The 21531-nt window shown below is 39.4% G+C and overlaps 1 protein-coding gene across 2 annotated transcripts in view; it reads right to left on the bottom strand.

Moving 5' to 3' along the window:
- Positions 1–21531, bottom strand: part of SIDT1 (SID1 transmembrane family member 1) — an 88474-nt gene that overhangs the window by 21582 nt on the left and 45361 nt on the right. Inside the window, exons 10-14 of one of the 2 annotated variants that reach the window (XM_012787531.3) lie at positions 13466–13509; positions 4445–4528; positions 2969–3114; positions 2073–2146; positions 1180–1246 (exon numbers count right to left, since the gene is read on the bottom strand). In XM_012787531.3, the coding sequence (XP_012642985.2) occupies positions 1180–1246; positions 2073–2146; positions 2969–3114; positions 4445–4528; positions 13466–13509 (415 nt within the window). The remainder of the gene's footprint in view (positions 1–1179; positions 1247–2072; positions 2147–2968; positions 3115–4444; positions 4529–13465; positions 13510–21531) is intronic. The other variant, XM_012787532.3, reaches the window with a different exon arrangement.

Below are 21531 nucleotides of genomic sequence, written 5' to 3'. Positions count from 1 at the left end.
CCCTTTACGCAGCCTCAAGGTGGAATTCAGCTACATGTATTTCCTTTGTTGTCATGATAAAAGGACTCTGAAAACATGCTAATATTGGGACCTGCCTTTTAGGACTGTCATGCTATGTCCCAGTTTCTAGACTAATCCTGGGGGATTTGGAGCTCTCCCATCCTCTGGGTGGAAATGGTAACCTCGAGCAGGTTTACGTGAGGAGATATATGCTCAGTTTTCCGTGTTTGTCACCATCTCTACCAAGAAACTTCCCAAACTACAGTACAGCTGTATCTTCTGACAGGGCCCCAAAGTATGCAGAGAATATTTAGATTATAAACAGTGTGGTTCTCAAATCTCCTGAAGTCCTTGTCCTCATTACATAATAAGTATGGAATTGACTAAATATTATTAGGCCAAAAGCTCTCAAACTTGGCTGTACATTAGACTCACTGGGGGTTTAAACAATACAGATGCCTCGTTCCACTCTTTGAGACTTTACTTTAATTTGGTGTGGGGAACGGCCTGGACATGGGGATTTTTTAAAGTTCTCCAGGTGACTTTAATGCACAGCAAAGTCTGAGAGCTCCTGCATTAGAAACCCTTTCAGCCTGTGCTGTTCTAAATGGGCTTTCTCATGTGTAATCAATTCTAGAGGTCACTTAAGTGAACCTGGACCCTAGCTAGCGTTTTATGAAGGGGCAGTGAGGATTGTCAAACTGTTTTAGTATTTATTTTGTTTGTAATATTTAAAAATTTTTTCATATTGTGTATTTTCTTTTTACTTGAATATTTTGTTATTTACTCTCAATGAGAAAGCACAGGCTCAATGAAACCAGGTTTCCTTGCTTTGGTCTGAAACTTTACTTTTTCTACTCATTATCCCATGATGACCAGAAAGCCCAGATGGGTAAATCACAGTGCAGTTGGTAGATACTACGACTGCATGAGTACAAGGTTGTAATTTCAGATTGGTAGACAAGATAATATAAGAGGTCTCAGAGCCCTTTGTGATTGAAAAATTGGGAACTAGATCAAAAGGTCAGGTAAAGATGAAGTCACAGTGAAGTCCAACGGGAACCCAATTGGGAAATTAATTCTTGAGCTGATCCCAAGTTATGCTTTTCTCCGTAAGTCACAGTGAAGACTTTCCCTGGGCAATAAAAGCTGGGACTCTGAGGATGGGGCAGCACTTACTGTTTGGTAGGTGATGACCAGCTGGATCACAGGCAGTGCATAAAACACAGCGATGGTGATGATGTTCCTGTGCAGGCAGAAAGAACCAGAGAGAGTTATTTCCAAATTAGCAATGGAATATTTGCTCAATATTCCACCCCATAGGTCCACAGTTAATTTGCAAAAGTATTTAGAAGCTGATTATGCGGTTCCTGTTTCTCCAGTCTTCCTCTCCCCATCTCTTGCTTTTGGGCATTGAGTCCGCAATATCTTATCTAAAGGGGAGGTGAAGAGGTAAAGAAAAACTCCTCTTGGCTCCTATCAGTTCGGTTGCAGAGGAGAACACTGACACTATCAACTGAAATGATGTATTTAAAAGTCGATGTTTGACACTCCAAAAATTGTAGGGGTTTTCCCCCTTTTCTCTTCATAAAACCATTTATAAAACAGTATAAATAATACCTGCTTCTGGTTTAACCAAATAATCAATGAGGGCCTATCTCTTTAGGATGTTGTTAGATTAAGCATCAGTGTGTAAGTAATGGGTGAAGGATCACTTGAAAGGGATGCAGTATCTCTTAGATACCTCAGTTCCAAACTGGTGGTCCCACTGTGAAATTCCATGTGGCCTCCCTGTCCCTTGTTTCCCTCTAATATCTGTTACCAACTAAAAGAATGGAAGGAGCTGTCACAAGAGGATAAAAGTCCTTGCAAGGCAGCTCAGCCCCTTGGCTGGGAGGGAGGCTGCATCCACGAGTAACCACTGCTGGTCCATGTACCATCGATGATCTATCATCACCTAAGCCTGAGCTTCATTAGACCCTAGAGTCTCGTGACATAAGTGGCAGTGGTTCTTACAAAGAAATGTTTACATTTACTTAAGGGAACCACGGTCCTGCTGCTCATCTACTTACCAAAAATAAATCTTATATTTTTTGCTGACAATCCTCCGGTCCTTCCTGGACAGATCTGACAGGTAAAGGAACATCTGAGATGCCAAATAAAAATAGAATGCAAAACTGTACTTGGCTTTTCGTGCATAAGATACAAAAAAGAGCTGTACAAATTTCAATTAAAATTATTAAAAGTATTCAAAGGATAAAATTATTAACATTTATTAAATTTTATTTAAAAATCAAATTAATTTTATTAAAATTATTGAAACTTTTCTTTTAATTTTGCTTTTCCCATGATACCTTGACAAAAATCCTAGTATTTCCCCTGGAATAGAAAGGATTGACTGAAAAAAAAAAAAAAGAAAAAAATGGATTGACTGACGTGGGCAATCTATTGACAGTCTTGGGTACTTCTCACATCTCAAGAATTGATTTCCCAGCTTTCAAAGCCTGTCCACTGTGTGGTTCTTAAATTACACAGGGTGGAAACTGCAATTCACCTTCACATGTTCTAAGTACAGCACAATATAATAATATATGCCAGAAAGAAATGAGCTTTACAACTGAAGGACGATATGTACAGAACCAGGGAGCTTTCCCAGGTACACCCCTCAAATCAATATTTTCTTCCATCTGGTTGACCCCTTCATCCTTATTGTCCATAGTTAGCCACTTCAAACCTTGAGAGTGTTTTAATGCTCTCTTCTCTTTAATACTCTCACTTTATTCCTTGAGAAAAAAGTGCTAATTTGCAGAGTATTGCTTTTAGTCTGTAGTTATGTTTCATCTAAGCACTGTGGGAACTTGACTTCCTCTAAAGGAAGTAAAGTAAAGGAAACTGAGGCATTGCTGAAATTTATTTCACTACCAAACTTTCTGCCTCTCAAAGGGTATGGCCAGGTAGAGGTAGGTACCTTGGTCCGGACGATGTTTTTATCACTCTCAATGTCTGGCATGGTGTCGAAGTCACTCTCCTCCACCGAGCTGTCTGTGTCTGACTGGCATGGCAGCCCACCGTCGGAGGAGGACATCTGCCTTCCAGGACTGGAGCTTGACTCATCTGAAACAGAGAAAACTTATCTGCTTTCAAAAGCCAAGAAGAGTCTATGAAGCCCATGCCTGTCTGCTAAAAGCACATTCTCCTGGAATGCGTGCAGACTCATTCCGGAAAATACCGTGTTGGTCCAAACTAACTCCTTACCCATGAGACATGTTCCTTCTCTCCATTCCTTCTTAATGGTTTTATTTTTCCTCTTCTCCTATTTTTATAATTAACTTGTCTATCTCTGGGGCTGAATACATATTAGAATATAAAGGCATCTGCTCTGATAACTATTTGGATGCAAAAATAACATTGTGCTTATGTTTAACGTTTCATATTTTAAAATATGGACATACATATATAATCATACACATGCACATAGCTATGTATAGCATCTATCACATATATGTGCAAGCACACACATATCCAGCAGCTATACATCTCTCACCAATAAGTATTTGTACACAGAAATCCCCCATATGCCACATCTATGATTATATAATGAAAACAACATTCTCAGGAAGAAGAATCCTTCTGTTCCCGTGAATGTTTCCCAGAGCAGATGGGAATTTGTGCAGCTTGATGAGCACATGAGCTGAGCTTACCTTCCGCTTTATTTCTTCTGTTCAGATGGTTTAAAAAAAATTCTGTTCTTACAGAACTAAAAATAAGTAGCCTGCACTGAGCCCACATGCTCCTCAAAGTTACAGAATAACAGGGCAGGAATACAAGATGCCCAGTCCCTCTACACTGACATTTTAAGGAGGACCATTCATAGGTCAAGTGACATGGAAGGGGCAGGCAGCTCACTGCGCTCCTACCCTAGCAAGGCAGGTACAGGGACTCTGTTCCTTTCAGGCCACGGAAGGAACACTGGGGTTTGCCATGTGACTGGGTGGCAGAGAGCAGGTTCAATTATGAAGTGAGCCAAAATGAAGGGTTGTTGGCATACAGCCATGTTCACCTGCAGCACTGCCTTAGTCTTTTGATCGCCCTTACTCCACTGAAACCAGAGAATGAAACAACTGGTCAATTTATGTCAGGCTCCCTGGGACACATCTTTCACTCCCTCAAACGGCTGGGTACAGAAAAAGTCCCCAAGGGACCCTCGCATTAGATGACAGTCATTGTAGGGAACTCTGCTCCAGTGTGGCTAGCAGATCCAAGAAACAGAACGATAGAACTGGAGAAAGTTGGAAGGAAGCTTCCAGATCCTCCAACTAATTCATCTTACAAATAAAAGACAATCTCATAGGATGACTGCCCGTGTGCTCAGTTATTAGTGGCTGAAGGGCCCTTTCTATCCTGTTCTCCGGAGAATGAGGAAATACTTCCATGAAGGACTCACGGTGGGAAATACCTATTGTCCCATAATTGCTCCCTTCAGGTGTGCTGGCAGCAATGGGATGTGACACCACCATATTTCCTGAGCCTGTTAAAAAAAGCAAAGAGGCAAACACTTTATGTTCAGTTTTAAATCGAGCAACACAAATCTAAGTAGCTTCAATCATCAGGCCACAACAATTCAAATTTGATTTTCCTTTTATTCTAATACAGGAGATACCAAACTATGGTTCATACACCAAATCTAGCCTGCTACCTGCTTCTGTACAACCTTTGAACTAAGAATGCTTTTCAAACTTTTATTTTTTAGAGATGGGAGTTTTGGGATGTTGCCCAGGCTGGTCTCAAGCTCCTGGGCTCAAGTGATCTTCCCACCTCAGACTCCCCCGTACCTGCGACTACAGGTGCCAACCACCAAGCCCAGCTGTTTTTAAAATTTTTAAATTGTTGGGGAAAAGAATAAAAAAGAAGAATACTATTTCATGACAGGCAAAAATCATATGAAATTCAAATTTCAGTATGCATATATAGAGTTCTATTGAAACACAGCCACACTCATTTGAGTACGTCTGAGGCTGCTTTTGTGCTGTATTGGCACAGTTGAGCAGTTGCAAGAGAGCCTGTAGGGCCCAGGAATCCTAACATATTTACTATTTGGCTCTTTACAAAAAAGAAGTAGCTGATTCTTTCCTGATAGCATTACAGAATCACAAGAATAAAGGGTCTGGAATTACTGTAACGGAAGCCACCATTGCACAAAAACAACAGTGATAAAACCCCAATTATCAAGCCACTGTAATTTGGAAGTTGATTTGTTGTAGCATTAGCAATATCCTAACTATTGGCAAGAAGCCCAGATAGGAGAAAGTTGCCGTACTCACTGGAGCAATAAATGATGACAATATGAACTAAGGATGTAGAGGAAGATAGGTTATTTGGAGGGATATTTAGGAAGTAGAATGGATGTATCTGTTGCCAACTGCTTGTTGGCATTAAGAGAAAAGTAGACTCTAAGAAAATACTCTTCAAGATTTTCCAGTGAAGTCCTCCTTGTAACAGAGAGAGTGAGTGAACTCATTGCTCTGAGAATCTGGGGGTGTCTTTGGAGTCATCCCACCACAAACATCCGAGAAAAATACCTCCCATCCTTCTTACTGGTTATTAGGCAAGATGCTAATCCATTGAGTTTATCCATTTCTAAGCATTAAGCCAAACTGAGCAAAGGGACCAGAAACCATACATTAGCAGGTGTTTAGGCAGTTTCTCTGACTCTTATTTAGTGCCACAACATTTCTAGGAGCCACACTCATCTATGCACACGCATTTCATTTCTTCACTGCCTTCTCAGCTTTGCTAAGGATCTGGGATATTGTCAGGCTGGTGGGAATTTCAATAAATTCCTCTTTCTGAGACATGAGATTGCCCATATCCCATGACAAACAAAAAAGTCTGTGAGTTAGTTAACTCACAGTATCTTGTACAGTTGGTCTGTATCTTGTACTGTTGCAGGAAAATATATTTTCAGTGAGGAAATACAACTGAGGATATTCTAACACGTCCTCACTGTAAATATACTTTTGTTTCTTCATTGAAAACAGAGTTCAATGTAGTTTACGGTAAAGCTACAGTGCTTAACACAAGCAAAAGAACCAAAAGCCTCCAACAATTCCTAGGTTGTCACAGTCAACTGTCTTCCTCCAGCTCTCAAATTTCATTTCCTTTGGAGGGCAGTAAAAATATTCAGTTTTGCAAGTCAACCTTGTAGACTTTATCATGCTTTTATATTCTTTGTGTAGCCAGTAATTTCCTCCATGAAGAAAAATTAAATCTTAGGTTCAAAACTTTTAGCCAAATGATGAGAGACAAATGTAATTGTCTTGGAGACTAATTTTCTTTCTCCTTTTGGTAGCTTTGTCAAGAGTTGGCTCAGCTGGACAGCAAGGCTTTTGGCTAATGCAGTATTCTTGGGCTGTTCCTCAGAATGTAGACCTTGGCCTTCAGAATGTGGACTTTGGCCCCCAAAATGCATACTCTTCAGTATTTTTACTAGGCTTGGAGATCTTTTGATATATCTCTTATTATTTAGAGAAATTAGGTGTTCCCTGGGCCTTTCTTGGGCTAACCCATAAATATGCAACGTGGCATAAACACCATTTATGCTTTTCACCCAACTTTAAGGCAAAGAAACAGGTAGCCATCAGACTCTTAAGTATATCCATCACCTTTCACAGTTACCTCTGTTTTGTTGTTATAAGAGTACCTAAAATCTACTCTCTTAGCAAATCTTTAGTATAGAATACAATATTTTAAACTATAGTCCTCCTACTGTACACTAGATCTCTAGAGTTACCCTATATAACTGCAAGTTTGTACATTTTGACCTACATCTTCTCATTTCCTCCTCCTTCTTTTTTTTTTTTTCTATTAGTTTGTTTTTTTTTTATTTCGGCATATTATGGGGGTACAGATTTTAAGGTTTCAATAAATGCCCATTTCTCCCCCTCCCCCCAAAAGTCTGAGTCTCCATCATGACCATCCCCCAGATGGTGCACATCTCACTCATTATGTATGTATATACCCACCCCCCTCCCCCCTCCCACCTGCCCAATACCCTATTACTGTAGTACCTATGTGTCCACTTAGGTGCTACTCAGTTAATACCAGTTTGCTGGAGAATATATCTGGTGCTTGTTTTTCCATTCTTGGGATACTTCACTTAGTAGTATGGGTTCCAGCTCTAACCAGGAAAATATAAGATGTGCTATATCACCATTGTTTTTTAGAGCTGAATAGTACTCCATGGTATACATATACCACATTTTATTAATCCATTCTCGGATTGATGGGCACTTGGGCTATTTCCACAGCCTTGCAATTATGAATTGTGCTGCTATAAACATTCGAGTGCAGGTGTCTTTTTTGTAGAGTGTCATTGGATCATTTGGGTAGATGCCCAGCAATGGGATTGCTGGATCAAATGGTAGATTCACTTGTGTCGCTTTAAGGTATCTCCATATTGCTTTCCACAGAGGTTGAACTAGTTTGCAGTCCCACCAGCAGTGTAGGAGTGTTCCTCTCTCTCTGCATCCACGCCAGCATTTGTTATTTGGAGACTTTTTGATAAAGGCCATTCTCACTGGAGTTAAGTGATATCTCATTGTAGTTTTGATTTGCATTTCCCTGATGATTAGAGATGATGAGCATTTTTTCATATGTTTGTTGGCCATTCTTCTGTCTTCTTTAGAAAAGTTTCTGTTCAAGTCCTTTGCCCACTTTTTAATGGGGTTATTTGACTTTTTCTTCCTGATTTTCATGAGTTCTAAGTATATTCTAGTTATCAGTCCCTTATCGGATGCATAGGATGCAAAAATTTTCTCCCATTCTGTAGGTTGTCTGTTTACTTTCATGACTATTTCTTTGGCTATGCAGAAGCTTTGTAGTTTGATCATGTCCCATTTATTTATTTTTGTTGCTGCTGTGATTGCCTTTGGGGACTTCTTCATAAACTCTTTGCCCAGGCCGATGTCTAGGAGAGTGTTTCCAACATTTTCTCTAGAGTTCTAATAGTTTCATACCTTAGGTTTAAGTCTGTTATCCAGCGTGAGTTGGTTTTTGTGAGAGGTGAAAGGTGTGGGTCCTGTTTTAGCCTTCTACAGGTGGCTATCCAGTTTTCGCAGCACCATTTATTGAAAATGGATTCTTTTCCCCAGTGTATGTTTTTGTCTGCTTTGTCAAAGATTAGATGGCTATATGAGGATGGCTTTATATCAGGTTATCCACTGTTCTACTTTCTGTTTCTCTGTATTTGACTATTTTTTAGATTCCCCATATAAGTGAGATCATACAGTGTTTTTCTTTCTGTGTCTGGTGTATTTCATTTAGCATGATGTCTTCCAAGTTCATCCATGGAGGACATGTTGTTGCGGATGCTGTTTTCCTTTTCTAAAGGCTGAATAATATTCCACTGTGTACATATGCCACAAACTTATCTTCTTAGTTGAAATAAAGACAGAGATTTTCCTTCAAAATATGAATAATTGATAGTAAATGTGTTACTTCCATGTAGTGCTTAAGAATATCTGTCAAAAGAGACAAGGAAGTTGAAGTTCACTTGCATCTTCATTTTAATAAACTCATGTTTTTAAAAAGGAAGCACAACTTTTGATTTTTAGATTGGCTGCTTGCCCACGAGTCCCTTTTGGGGTGGGGTCATGCTGCATCTTCTTTCTGTTTAGTTCATTGTGGGGTGTCAAGTAACCCTTGTGTTGGTCTCATTTCTAGGTGATGTGGTAGTCTTTTACATTTCCCTCAGTATCTTTCACATTTTTCTCTTTTTAAGATTAGGCTCCTATTTTCAACTGTTAACTTATATGCCCTTTGTCTAAAATGCAATTTAGAAAATTATTAAACATGCAAATAATAAATGAAGAATGACACTAAAATTATAAAACTCCAAATTTTTGGCATTTTGGTGTTACTGGAAGCCCTCTGATAAGGGGATTAGAAGTGTGTGTAGGGCAATGTTTGAGTTCAGTTGTGGCAGGAGATTGTTGAAACGGTTCCGTAGAAGCCAATGTTTTGCATGTGTGTAATCAAAAGAAAAACAAAAAGAAAAACTAAAATCGAAGCGATCACACAAACAAAAACAATCACTGTTTTGTTAGGTGGCGACTTCATTGAAAAGTTAAAGCCAGCTGTTGTAGGTCTGCTCAGACCTGATGAATTACTGACTTCCGTACTCCGCCCTGGCTCATAACTGAGCATGATCTGGTTGGGGTGTCATTGCTGGCCCTGTTGACTTTAAGGCAACTGCAGCGCCATGGGTTCTGTGACGGGCAGGAGCACCAAGATTTTCATGTGCAATACCATTGTCGGCACCCCAAAATGTTTTAACTCTGTGGAATTTTATATGCACAACTTAAATATGAGATTGGCCAACATGGGATAACAGTATTCTGTTAGTTATGCTTATGTCTCTGTCCTCTTTAAGAATGCAAAACTAAAGCATTTCCTTCCAAACTTCAAGTATGGTCTCGAAAGGCAAGCTATATCTTTATTTAACCATATAGTATTTAGAGAGCAGAATTAAACATACGCTATCAGTTTATAGGGCAGATCAGAATGTTCTGGCTGGGAATAGCAGACATATAAGATTGTGAATGATCTCATCTTAATAAGGAAACTTGTTTTGGTGTGTTTTTCTCTGAGCATGAGCCCCTTGCCATCTGTCTACTTCACTAACATAGAACAGGATAGGCTTGCACGCTTGCTTTTTGTATTATACGTGAGGAGAAAAATTTCATTTCATTCTGAGCATGCCTGGATCTTTCATGGACTTCATATTTATAGTTGTTCTGGCTCCCTTATGTCCCTGAAGACTCAGGAGGTTGGAAGCTGAAGAGGGAGTCAGAAATGATGTGCACTGGCTGCCATGACATTTTATTTTGATGCCAGTTGGCTACCTACCCCGACTAGTCTCGTGCTTTGTTTCAAAAGTTGAGAAAGTGAAGAAAATCACTCATCTTTGCAGAGACATGTAAAAGTAACATTCCTCTAGGAAAAAAAAAAAAAAACTGGGCAAGAAAAGTCAAAGAAATTTGGAAAAAGAAGAGTAGGAAGGCAGGAGCAGAATTGAGAGCCCTTGCCACAGAGCCCGATGGTGGCCTGTGCTCCTGGCATCCTCCAAACTCAGCATACCCGTTGTCTTCTCCCCATTGGACCCTGCTCCTTGCTGAGAGGCTGATTCGGTAACAGCTCTATCCAGGGGAGGGTTGGGTTGGCCACTGGTTCTCAGGTCTACAAACTTGTCAGGCTTGTCAAGCTCTCTCATGTAAGGGAGGAATCTCCTCGTATGCTGCACCCCAGGTTCGTGGTGGCAGCTCATGTGGTCCCAGAGGCCTGTGGGGAGGCTTCGTTAGGATTTCCATAGAGGCTCTTCAACAATGATGTGAACTGCGGGGTTTCTCTGCTGATAGAGCAAGTGGAGGAAATGTTTTCAGAGCACTCTTTCTTGGTACCCTTCAGGTGATCACAGAGGCCCTGTCTTCAGTATTAAGTACCGACTGGAGGATGTAGTGTCCAGTCATTCAATCCACAGTAAAAATGTCCCTTCAAGGCCTCTGGAGCAGCTCTTTCCCAACACTGTTTCCCTCTTACCCAGCCTCCAGGGTCTCATCTCCTTCTTCATCCCATGAGGTGTGAAAAAAATCCTTTCGCTTTCCAGTATAATTGGAGCCAACACCTACGTTTTTCAAATACAACTTAATTAAAGAACTGCAGGCATATCAAAGAAAAGAATGCAAAGTAGCCTCCAGATTTTCGGAGTGCAGCCTTCCTATCACTCTCCAGCTAGAACAGAGGCGCCGCCAACTGGGCAACTCACAGGACCTGGTTCCCCGTCCTCCACCGCAGCCACACCTAGCGTGAAAGTGTCAGGCCACGTTCTTCAGATGTCTAGCTCCACGACGATGTGGGCAGACAACATGTGAAGTCCGGTGGGGTTCTCTTCCCCTTTCAGAAGCTTCTTCTAGCATTTTCTCTGGACACAATTATACGGCATTTCCTGTAGCTCTGAGCTCCAATGAACTTCCTGTGCCGCACAGACACCCTGAACCTGGCCTTGGGAGGAGAAGATATTTTTGTGTCCTTGCTCCTCTCCAAAGGTTCCTCCCCTGGATGTCTCACATCAGCGTTCAGATACGGTCCTCACTTGCCTCTGTCTCTTGCTCCTGGATGATTTCTCAGTGCTATGTTTGAAATGCTCAAAAAAGTCACTAACTGGTTCTTCCCTTGGGCAGAGCTTGTCTTCTGCTCTTGTTTTAAGCATCCAGGTCTTGACTCACTAGTGGTCACCAGTGGAGCTGGTGCCATCCTTCCCTGTGGCTTCTCTGCATTACAAAGTTTCCTTATTTCCCTCCTATTTCAAAGCCCTTTGTGTGAGCACTCCTGTTCCCTACTTCCTAACTAAGCTGGCATTTTGTTCAGTTATCCTCACTTGTGCCTGGCAGCTGCTGCGTTGGTCAGTAGTTCTCAAGCAGAAGGAGAGCGGGGACAGTCTTGACAGACATTTGGCGATGGCTGGAGGCATTTTTAACTATCACAAGGAGGGAGAGTACTACTGGAAGTTAATGGGTAGAAGTGAAGGATACTATTAAACATCCTGTAATGTACGGAATAGCCCCCAACAGCAAAGAATTATCTGGCTTGTAATGTCAGTAATATTGAGTTTGAGAAACCCTGGTCTCACAGAAAGAGGACCTCACCCTAATCTTAAAAGTTTAAGTTTGATGTGTAGGTAAATCTATTCCTTTGCAGTGACTAGTTCAACAACTAGTTCAATAAGTATATGATATATTCTAGGCCAGTGAAACATGAGGATACGTTGTCGCTGGCTTTGGAAAAAGTGCTTCCCTCTGAAGTTGTCAGGTGAGGGTGTGAGCCTCGGCCCAGCTCATGTCCAGCCCGGAGAGTAAACTGGAGCCAAGAGAATGGCAGGGAAATGGACCAGAGCTGCTGGATCCAATCGATCCTGAAGTCCATCCTTCTGCTCAACTTCCAGGGATAGGAGTCTCTTTACTGATTAAGCATGTTTGAGATACATTTTATTGTTGTTGCTGCTGTTGTTACTTGCAGCTACATGAATCTTAATGACACATCTTTATTGTTTTTGGTCAAACACTTATTCCTGCTTGCCATCTGAAGGGTGCCTCCAGCTCTTAGCTAATTTCCAGAGGCTTCCTGATCCTGAACTATGATCTGGCATAAGTCCTAGCTCTGCCTACTTATGTTTCAATGGTTCAGGAGACCCTTCTGAGCATAGAATCTTTTAATTATTATGATAATAATAAAAAGAATTCACTCATACAATAAAATATAACAGGCCACCATTCAGAGTGTACCTAGTGGGATCCAACCAATTGAATTTAGGCCTAAGTTCAACTACGCCTAAAGTAGTAACAAAACCTGGGAGCACTGTAGGAAAACAGATGAGATCCAGAAAGAATACAAATTCTTTTAAGCATTTTATGACTAAAACGGAAAGGAGCACTTAGCATTTTAAAGCCACGGAGCAGGTGTTCTTTTACAGTCTTTTATACTGGCAGCTGAATGTTTATTAAAACAAAGTGCCTGGGTGGCTGGAAAAATAGACATGCTGACATTAAGGAAGTTGAATGTAAAAAATAAAGCAAGCTCTCCAACAAAAGGAGAAATGTTCCTGGTGGGTGGGGGTAGGGAGTGAGTTTACATCTCTCCAAGATTCTGTGGACTCATTTAAGTGTGGAAAACATAAAATTAAACATCTGCTACGTGTGACTTAAAAATCAAGTCCCACTTCCTCATTTCTTTTCCAAATTCTCACTGTATGCCAAATAGCTTATGAGCATTGATTAACTCATGCTGATTTAGACTTTTCGAAAATGAGGACATTTACATTTTTTAAGTTTTGTTCAAAAGATCAGGCAATTGAATTCCTTTGTTCAAACTCTCAGAGTGGAAGAAAGGAAATATGACAATGGTTGGAGATTTGATTACTCTGGATTCCCTAAAGTTATTATACTTTTTACTATGCTTGCTAGCCTCAAATATTTCCATTGTCTAATTACTTAAATTTAAAAAGCCTCTATCTCAGTTTGGGAAAAGTAAATTCAGTATTAGAGTTGACATGGTAAGTTCTTCTTATTGTTCACAAATCAGCTTTGGGATAAGAACAGGATGAACAATTATGTCTTAGAAACAAACTTAAAAAAAAGACGAATGGCTGGCAAATGGTCTGTGGATAACTACAAGGGACACTCCAAGTAAAGGTTTTTAGTGTGGGCTCCACATCACAATAATTATTAGTTACAAAATTGCTTCTCACCAGCTCTGCTTGCCATAGAAAGACTGCAGATTAGACTGCTCTATGGCATAGAAATCAAGGAAGTGTTCGTAAATTGCAAAAGGCAGAGAGACAAAAGCAGCACCAACTGGGATGTCACCATGCTATTGGACATCATTTTGAATTGACACCAGGGATTTTTCTTACCATCATTGGAACCAAAGCTTCCATCGATGGATTTCCTCTGAAACCTGCAAACAAGCACATATACATACTCCTAAGGCAGCGAAAACCTCCGCATTTTACATTTGTTCCCTATAGACTTTGTTGCAGATTTGTCTTCTAGTATCTCTTAAATTTTTGGATGGAGAAATTGGAACCCTAACACATTACTGCTGGTGGGAATGGAAAACGGTGTAGTCACTTTGGAAAACAGTTTGGCAGTTCCTCAAAAAGTTAAACATAGAGTTACCATATGGCCCAGCAATTCCACTTCCAGGCATATGCATCATTCATTCATCCATCAATTTTCAGATATAATTCACATGCCAAAAAATTCACCCTTTAAAGTGCACAGATCAGTAAGTTTTAGTATGTTCAGAAAGTCGAACAACTATCACCACTGCCTAATTCCAGAACATTTTCATCGTTCCCAGAAGAAATCCCAAACCCATTAGCACTCACTCCTGGTCCCCACACCCCCAGTCCCTGGCAACCACTAATCTACTTTCTGTCTCCATAAATTTGCCTACTCTGGACATTTTGTATAAATGGAATCATACTATATGTGAACTTTTGCCATATGTGAGCTTTTGTGTCTGACTTCTTTCACTTTGGATAATGTGTTTAAGGTTCATTTATGCTGCAGTGTGTATCAGTACTTCAGTCTTTTTATGGCTGAAAAATATTCCAATGAAATGTATATAGCACATTTCATTTATTTATTTGTACTTGATAGATATTTTGGCTGTTTCCACTTTTTGGCTACCATGAATAATACTGCCGTGAACATTTGTAAAAGTTTTTGTGTGGAAATGTGTATTCAATTCTCTTGGGTTTATACTTAGGAGTAGAATTGCTGAGCATGAGGTAACTCTATGCTTAACTTTTTTTCCAAACTGTTTTTCATAGTGGCTATATAGCAAGAACTGTTTTACATTCCCACCAGTAATGTATAAGGGTTTCACTTTCTCCATATTCTTGCCAACTCTTGTTATTTTTCATTTAAAAACTGATTATAGCCATCCTAGTGAATGTGACATTTCATTGTGGGTTTTTTGTTGTTGTTGTTGTTGTTTGAGACAGTCTCCCTCTGTCACCCTAGATAAAGTGCAGTGGTGTCATTGAAGTTCATGTAACGTTCAACTCTTGGGCTCAAAAGATCCTCCTGCCTCAGTCTCCTGAGTAGCTGGGATTATAGGTGCATGCCGTGATGCCTGGATAATTTTTCTATTTTTTAGTAAAGAGGGGGTCTTGTTCTTGTGCAGGCTGGTCTCCAACTCCTGGCCTCAAAGGAGGCCCCAGCACAGCCTCCCAGAGTGCTAGGATTATAGGTAGGAACCACTGCACCTAGCCTCATTGTAGTTTTGATTTGTATTTCCTTAATGGCTGATGATGTTGAACATCTTTTCATATGCTTATTGGCCATTTGTATATCTTCTTTGGAGAAATATATATTTAAGTCCTTTGCCCATTTTTAGATGGGGTTGTCTTTTTATCATTGAATTGTAAGAATTCTTTATGTAGTCTGGAAACTAGACTCTTACAAGATATGTGGTTTGCAAACATTTTCCTCCCATTTTGTGGGTTGTATTTTCACTTCCTTGATAGTGTTTTTTAAAACGGAAACGTTGGCTAGGCATGTGGTTCATGCCTGTAATCTTAGCACTTTGGGAGGCTGAGGTGAGAGGATTGCTTGAGGTCAGTAGGTCAAGATCAGCCTGAACAACATAGCTAGACTCTGTCTCTACAAAGATTAGAAAAAGTTAGCCAGGCATGGTGGTACATGCCTGTAGTTACAGCTACTCAGGTGACTGAGGCAGGAGGATCACTTGAGCCCAGGAGTTGAAGGTTACACTGAGCTGTGAAAAGATCACTGCACTCTAGACCAGTCAATAGAGAAAGACTCTGTCTCAAAAACAAAGCAAACAAAATAAAACAACTTCCCCACCAAGAAAAACCCACAAAAGTTTTCATTTTTATGAAGGCCAATTTATCTATTTTTTTCTTTTGTTACTTGTGCCTTTGGTGCCTAAGAGATTATTGCCTAATCTAAAGTTATGAAGATTTACATACCTATATTTTCTTCTAAGAGTTTTATAGTTTTGGCTCTCATAATTATGTCTTTGATCCATTTTGAGTTAATTTTTGTATATGGTGTATAGAAAGAAATATCATTCTTTTTCATGTGGATATCTAGTTGTTTTAGCACCATTTGTTGAAAAGAAATATATATTTCTTAAATATCTTTCTTATATATTTAGTTAAATATATTTCTTATATATATTTCTTCATTGAATTGTCTTGGCATCCTTGTTGAAAATTGACCATAAAGGTTTCTTTCTGAACTTGCAATTCTATACTCTTGATCTATATGTCTTTATTTATATCAGCACTAGAATCTTGATTTGTAATAAGTTTTCATATAAGAAAGTGTAAGTCCTCCAATGTTCTTTTCCTTTCAAGATTGTTTTGGCTATTCTGGGACCCTTGCATTTCTATATGAATTTTAAAGCCAGTTTGTCAATTTCTGTAAAAAAGCCAGCTGGGACTTTGATAGCAAATGTGTTGCATCTGTAGGTCAATTTAGGGAGTATTGCTATATATATTAGTTTCCTATTGCTGCTGTACCAACTATCACAAATTTAGTGGCTTAAAACAACACAAATTTATTATCTTATAGTTCTGGATGTCATAATACTAAAATGTGTCTTATGTGGCTAAAATCAAGGTGACCCAGGGCTGTATTCCTCCTGTATTCATTTTCTGGCCTTTTCAAGCTTCTAGAGGTGTTTCTTGACTCAGGGCCCCTTTCCTCTATGTCCAAAGTACATCATTCCAACCTCTGCTTTGTCATGTCTCAGATCTCCTTCTCCCTTTGACCTTCTTTTCTTCCTCATAAGGATCCTTGTGATTATATTAATATCAGGCTCATGTGGATAATCCAAGATAATCTCCATAACCTCATCACATCTACAAAGTTCCTTGTGACATGTAAGGTAACATATTCACAGGTTCTGAAGATTAAGACATGGACATCTGTCCACTACACCATCTTAAAAATATTAAATCTTTCAATCCATGAGTATGGGATGTCTTTCTATTTATTTAGGTCTTCTTTAATTTCTTTCAATGATATTTTGTAGTTTTCAATGTACAAATCTTACACTTCATTTGTTAAGTTTACTCCTAAGTATTTGGTTATTTTTGATGTTTTTTGAAATGGAATAGTTTTCTTAATTTCCTTTTTTAATTGTTCATTGCTAGTATATAGAAATACAACTGATTTTTGTATGTTGATCTTGTATTTTACAATCTTGTTGAACTCATGATTTCTTTCTGGAATGATAAAAATATTCTGAATTAAATAGTGGTGACGGTTGTGCAACTATGTATACTAAACATCACTGAATTGTGTACTTCAAAGGGGTAATTTTATGGTCTATGAATTATATCTCAATAAAGCTGTTATTAACAAGCCAGGTATATTATTTGGGAATATCTGTCAAAAATTAAAATATGAATTACCCTCTTCTCCCAGAATGAGGTTGGTAGGGGAGCAAAGTTGGGGGCCAGACCTGCTCATGTTTTGGTACATGTTCTTATTTACGTCCAGATGGAGACCTTAGGAGTTGCATACCTTGATCCCGGTATGTTTGGTAGAAGAACTTCTCTTTATACCTCTTTTGTTCCCAGTCACACCAAACTTATCTCTGCCTCAGGGCCTTTGCTCTTATTCTCTACCCAGGCCCCCTCTCCCTGCATCCTTAAGTGGCTGGCTCCTTGCCACTCAGGTCCTGGTTCTGAGAGGGCTTCCCTGTTGACCAAATCAAACCCAAAGCCCCTTCCCCAATCCAATAATTCTGTCTCACACCACTGGGTTCATTTTCCTCTTGCCACTAGCTGGAATGATTATCTTTATTAATTACTCACTTCCTTGTGTGTTTCTCCCCTTTACAGTATAAGCACTATCAGAGTGGGATCTAGACTGCTTTGTTCACTACTGTATCTCTAACCTCTAGGACATGGCTGGCGCATAGGAAATGATAACTAAATATTTGTTGAATGACCAAAGCACATCACTAAGGAGAGTAGATAAAAGAAAAAAAAAAAAGAAAAGAGAAGAAAAAGGGAAAGCAGTTATGATTTGGCTTGACTCTTCTAGCTGGCAAAAGAGGCTGTGGTAAAGTTTCTTTTTAAAAAATTTAGTGATATTGCCTGGCAAGCAATTATATGGACTCATAGAAGATGATGTGTTTGGATTATGTGTTTGTATTAATGGGCTTTACCCACATTTTGCACCAGGTTTGGGAACTGCTAAAAATTTTTCATTAGAGCAGTTAAATGATTTATAAAGCTAGGAAGAGGCAGGCAGTATACAGTGAATAAAGGGAACAATAGCAAATGAGAACTATACTAAATTGATTGCAAAACGGCTGCATCTCATCTTGTATCTAGCACCTTCAATCAGCCAAAAGGTAGCATCTACATCTTCATCTCTTGAATCTAGACTGGCATCAGGACTTATTTTGGCCAGTAGAATGAGGGAGAAGTGATATTGTACTCCTTCTGAACCTACATCTTAAGGAGGCCGTGCACCCTTCTGTGATCTCTCTTACAGACAAATTAGCCCAGGCCAGCCTGATGGAAAAGGAGAGACCAAGTGCAGCTGAGGCCAGCCTAGGAGAGCCAGTTCCTGGCTGACTTGCCAGCAGATCACTCCTGGATGGGATCTCTGAGCCCAGCCTAGATTAGCAGAACTATCCGGCTGACCCATAAACTCATATAAACTTAAATATTTATTGCTGTATGCCACGGGAGTTTTTGTGGCTTTTTAGAATGTAGCATTATTGTAGCAATGGATAACTAGTAGAAGAATCAAAGGCAAGGATGAGTACTTAGGATTGGACAGTTTGGACTGGATGTCTGGCAGGGTGGTTGAGTAGAATAAATAAGAGAACACATGTGCCGTGCCTGGCCCAGAGCCTGCACATTCACTGTAGTGGGCTTAATAAATACATGTTGAATGGACTGGGGCTGGGGGATACGAAGGGAACAGTGTTTAAGTTCAGGCCAATACAGCATGAAGACATTTAGGATTCTCAGCTCCCTGAAGGTAGGGGCTATGTCTCTTATCAATGTTTTCCATCCTGATCTCATAGCATGTACTACAAAACCCATATGTATTAATAATAAGGTACAGGAGACTCGTCAAGTGAATGGCATTATGCTGAGAGAACTGGCTTCATATGTTTTTGTAGAAAACTTTGTTATTTTGCTTTTTTAATGAAGGATGAGTTCTCCTATTAGCATTTTTTCAGTCTATTCCTCTGTTTAGAGTGCCAAATAGTTCTCATGTCTCCAGATTTCTATTTCCAGTTTATCTATATTTGGAAAAAAAAAAAATCTATGCTTGTGCATTCAACTGCAGCAAAATAATCTGCAAGTTAGAAGTTTTAACAGTCTTATACCACAACTTTCAAAAACTGTGCTTGCTTCAGTTGGCTAAGCAACAACTGCAGAGAGATTGATGACTAGCTATTAATTTAATTTTTTGTCTGTTTATATGTTAATTATGCATACTAACTAACTAAAGAGGAGCAATCCTGTTTTCTAAAATCTAAAACATCAGGAGTAGAGACAGCCTTCCTATGAGAAGCAGAAGAGAGGAACTTCTTTTCCATGACATTGGAGCTCATCCTAGGCAAAATTGGAAGCATTTTGAATGCTTTTTCAATCAGATCCTTGCTAGGGTGCCAGTGGTCTTCCCTCACATACCCTGACCTCCAGACCTATCCTGATCAGCCTCTTCAGACCTAAGGCTCTGGATCCAGACTGCCTGAGTTCAAATCCTAGCTCCTTCATTTCCTGACTGTGAATTCTTGGTCAAATGATTTAATCCCTCTGTGCCCCAATCTCTTTAACTGTCACATGGTGATAATTAATTGTACCCACCCACTGTTGGGGGCACCCCAGAGGAGATAATCTACTTAGAGGCTCAGCATACTGCCTGGCACAGAGCAGGTACTTGTTAAATATTAGTGACTATGACTTGATAAATTAATTGAGCTGCTAATCAGTTAATATTAATGCTTTCCAGGTATAATATTTGCCTGTAGCCTGGGTTTTTGTTTTTCACTTTTTGTTTGCAAATAATCTCAAATTTATAGAGAACTTGCAAGAATAAGAATAGAACATTGAACACCCACGTACCCTTTACCTAGATATAGCTATTGTTAGCATATACTCCACTGGCTTTTATCATTCTCTTTCTCCATATGTGTGTGTGTGTGTGTATATATATATATATATATATATATATATATATGTATGTATAGAATATAGATATGATATATGTATCAAGATATATGTATATGTATTTTATGGATTATTTGAAAATAAGTTGCATACATCATGGACTTTTATCTCTAAATATTTTTTAAAAATAAAGATATTCTCTTACACAACCACAATACAGTTATCAAATTCTACAAATTTAACATTGATGTGATAGTCTTATCTATCTGTATTCCAATTTTGTCAACCAACCCAATAATGTCCTTTATAAGTATGTTTTTCTTTTAGTACTAGAGCCTGAGATCAAGGATTGTCTTTAGTTGTCATATCTCTTTAGTCTCCATTAATCTGGAACACTTTCATAGCCTTTCTTTGTCTTTTACGACACATTTTAATGGAATGTTTTCATTTGAGTTCCCTTAATTTTTCCACATGATTAGATTCAAAACATGCACTTCTGGAATGCCACATCAGTGACACTGTGTCCTTCCCAGGGCGTCAGTCTGGGGGCACACAATGTTCACCTTCCCCGTGGTGATACTGATTGTGATCACCCAGTCAATGTGTTTGATTTCTTCATAGTACATTTACTGGTTTTTTACTTACAACTATTAAGCAGTTTTTGAGGATACACCTTAAGGCCTTATAAACATCTTGATTGTCACCCGATTTCTCCCCCTAGATTTAGCATCCATTGATGATTCTTAACCTGGTCCAGTCTTAAATATGATGTTTGCAAAATGATGATTTTTTTTTCCAATTCCAGCACTCCCTCCATATTTACCAGTCAGCCCTTGGCATCCTGCCATATGAAGAGTTCTCCCTTCCACTGCCAGTATTTGCTAAGGGCTCCTTTCCCCAATGGGAACCTGTTTTAGTAAATTTGTTGAATTCATTGAGTGTATATCTGAGGTCTTTCCTTTCTTTATGAATATAGGCTCATGAATTTCAAATTTTTCCCAATGGTTTGTAATTCATTATTCTCAATAATTTTGGTGCTCAAATTGTCCCAGATTTGGCCAGTAGTCATCTACTGTTCTCCAAAGCAGTATCTCATTGCAAAAGATTCACAAAGGTCACAGAGGGGAGTTATTTTTGAGTCAGAGGTAGCCCCCCACCCCCCATCATTAAGATAGGTAGTTGTACCATTGAGGTAGACATAAGGTCTTTCTCCAGATGGAGTTAATCTTGGCTAACAGCCTCAAAACCCTAATGTGGCTTTGTTTTCTTTACGTGTTCAAGAGGAGAAAGAACATTTGTTTACTGTAAACCTCCAGCCATTCTTTTGTAGTGGTGAAAGGACAGCACGACAAAGAATGGAATTCTCAAGGTTTGGCCCTGCTGTGAGAGGCCAGGGAAGCCTGGTGCTCTTTTCATCAGGGGCTCCAAACTCCTGTGAAGGGAAATTTCCTTGCTCACACTGCAGCACAATTATCTCCCCTTTTTCCTCCCAGGGCACATATACTGCAAAATTGTTGCCACAACAGCAGGAAAGCTCCTGGTAATGTGGTATCGAAGCAAATTACTCCTGCTATCTATTGTACCTCAAGATTTATTTTAGCCATTAAATTTACTTTTTGATAGAATGTTTAAGGCTCTTTCTACACCTCCATGTTAGGAAAAACTGATCAGTTCCTACTTTCTGTAGGATTTACAATGAGTATTTTCTGGTCTAAAAAAATATACAAGTTGCCTTTTTTGTTGTTGTTGTTGAGGTTTCATTGACTATGGAAATAACCAACACTCTGCCGGCACTT

The sequence above is a fragment of the Microcebus murinus genome, chromosome 1 (assembly GCF_040939455.1).
Source record: "Microcebus murinus isolate Inina chromosome 1, M.murinus_Inina_mat1.0, whole genome shotgun sequence".
Lineage (NCBI taxonomy): Eukaryota > Metazoa > Chordata > Mammalia > Primates > Cheirogaleidae > Microcebus > Microcebus murinus.
The sequence above is the reverse complement of the archived record's forward strand: the minus strand, read 5'-3'. Positions and strand labels throughout refer to the sequence as shown.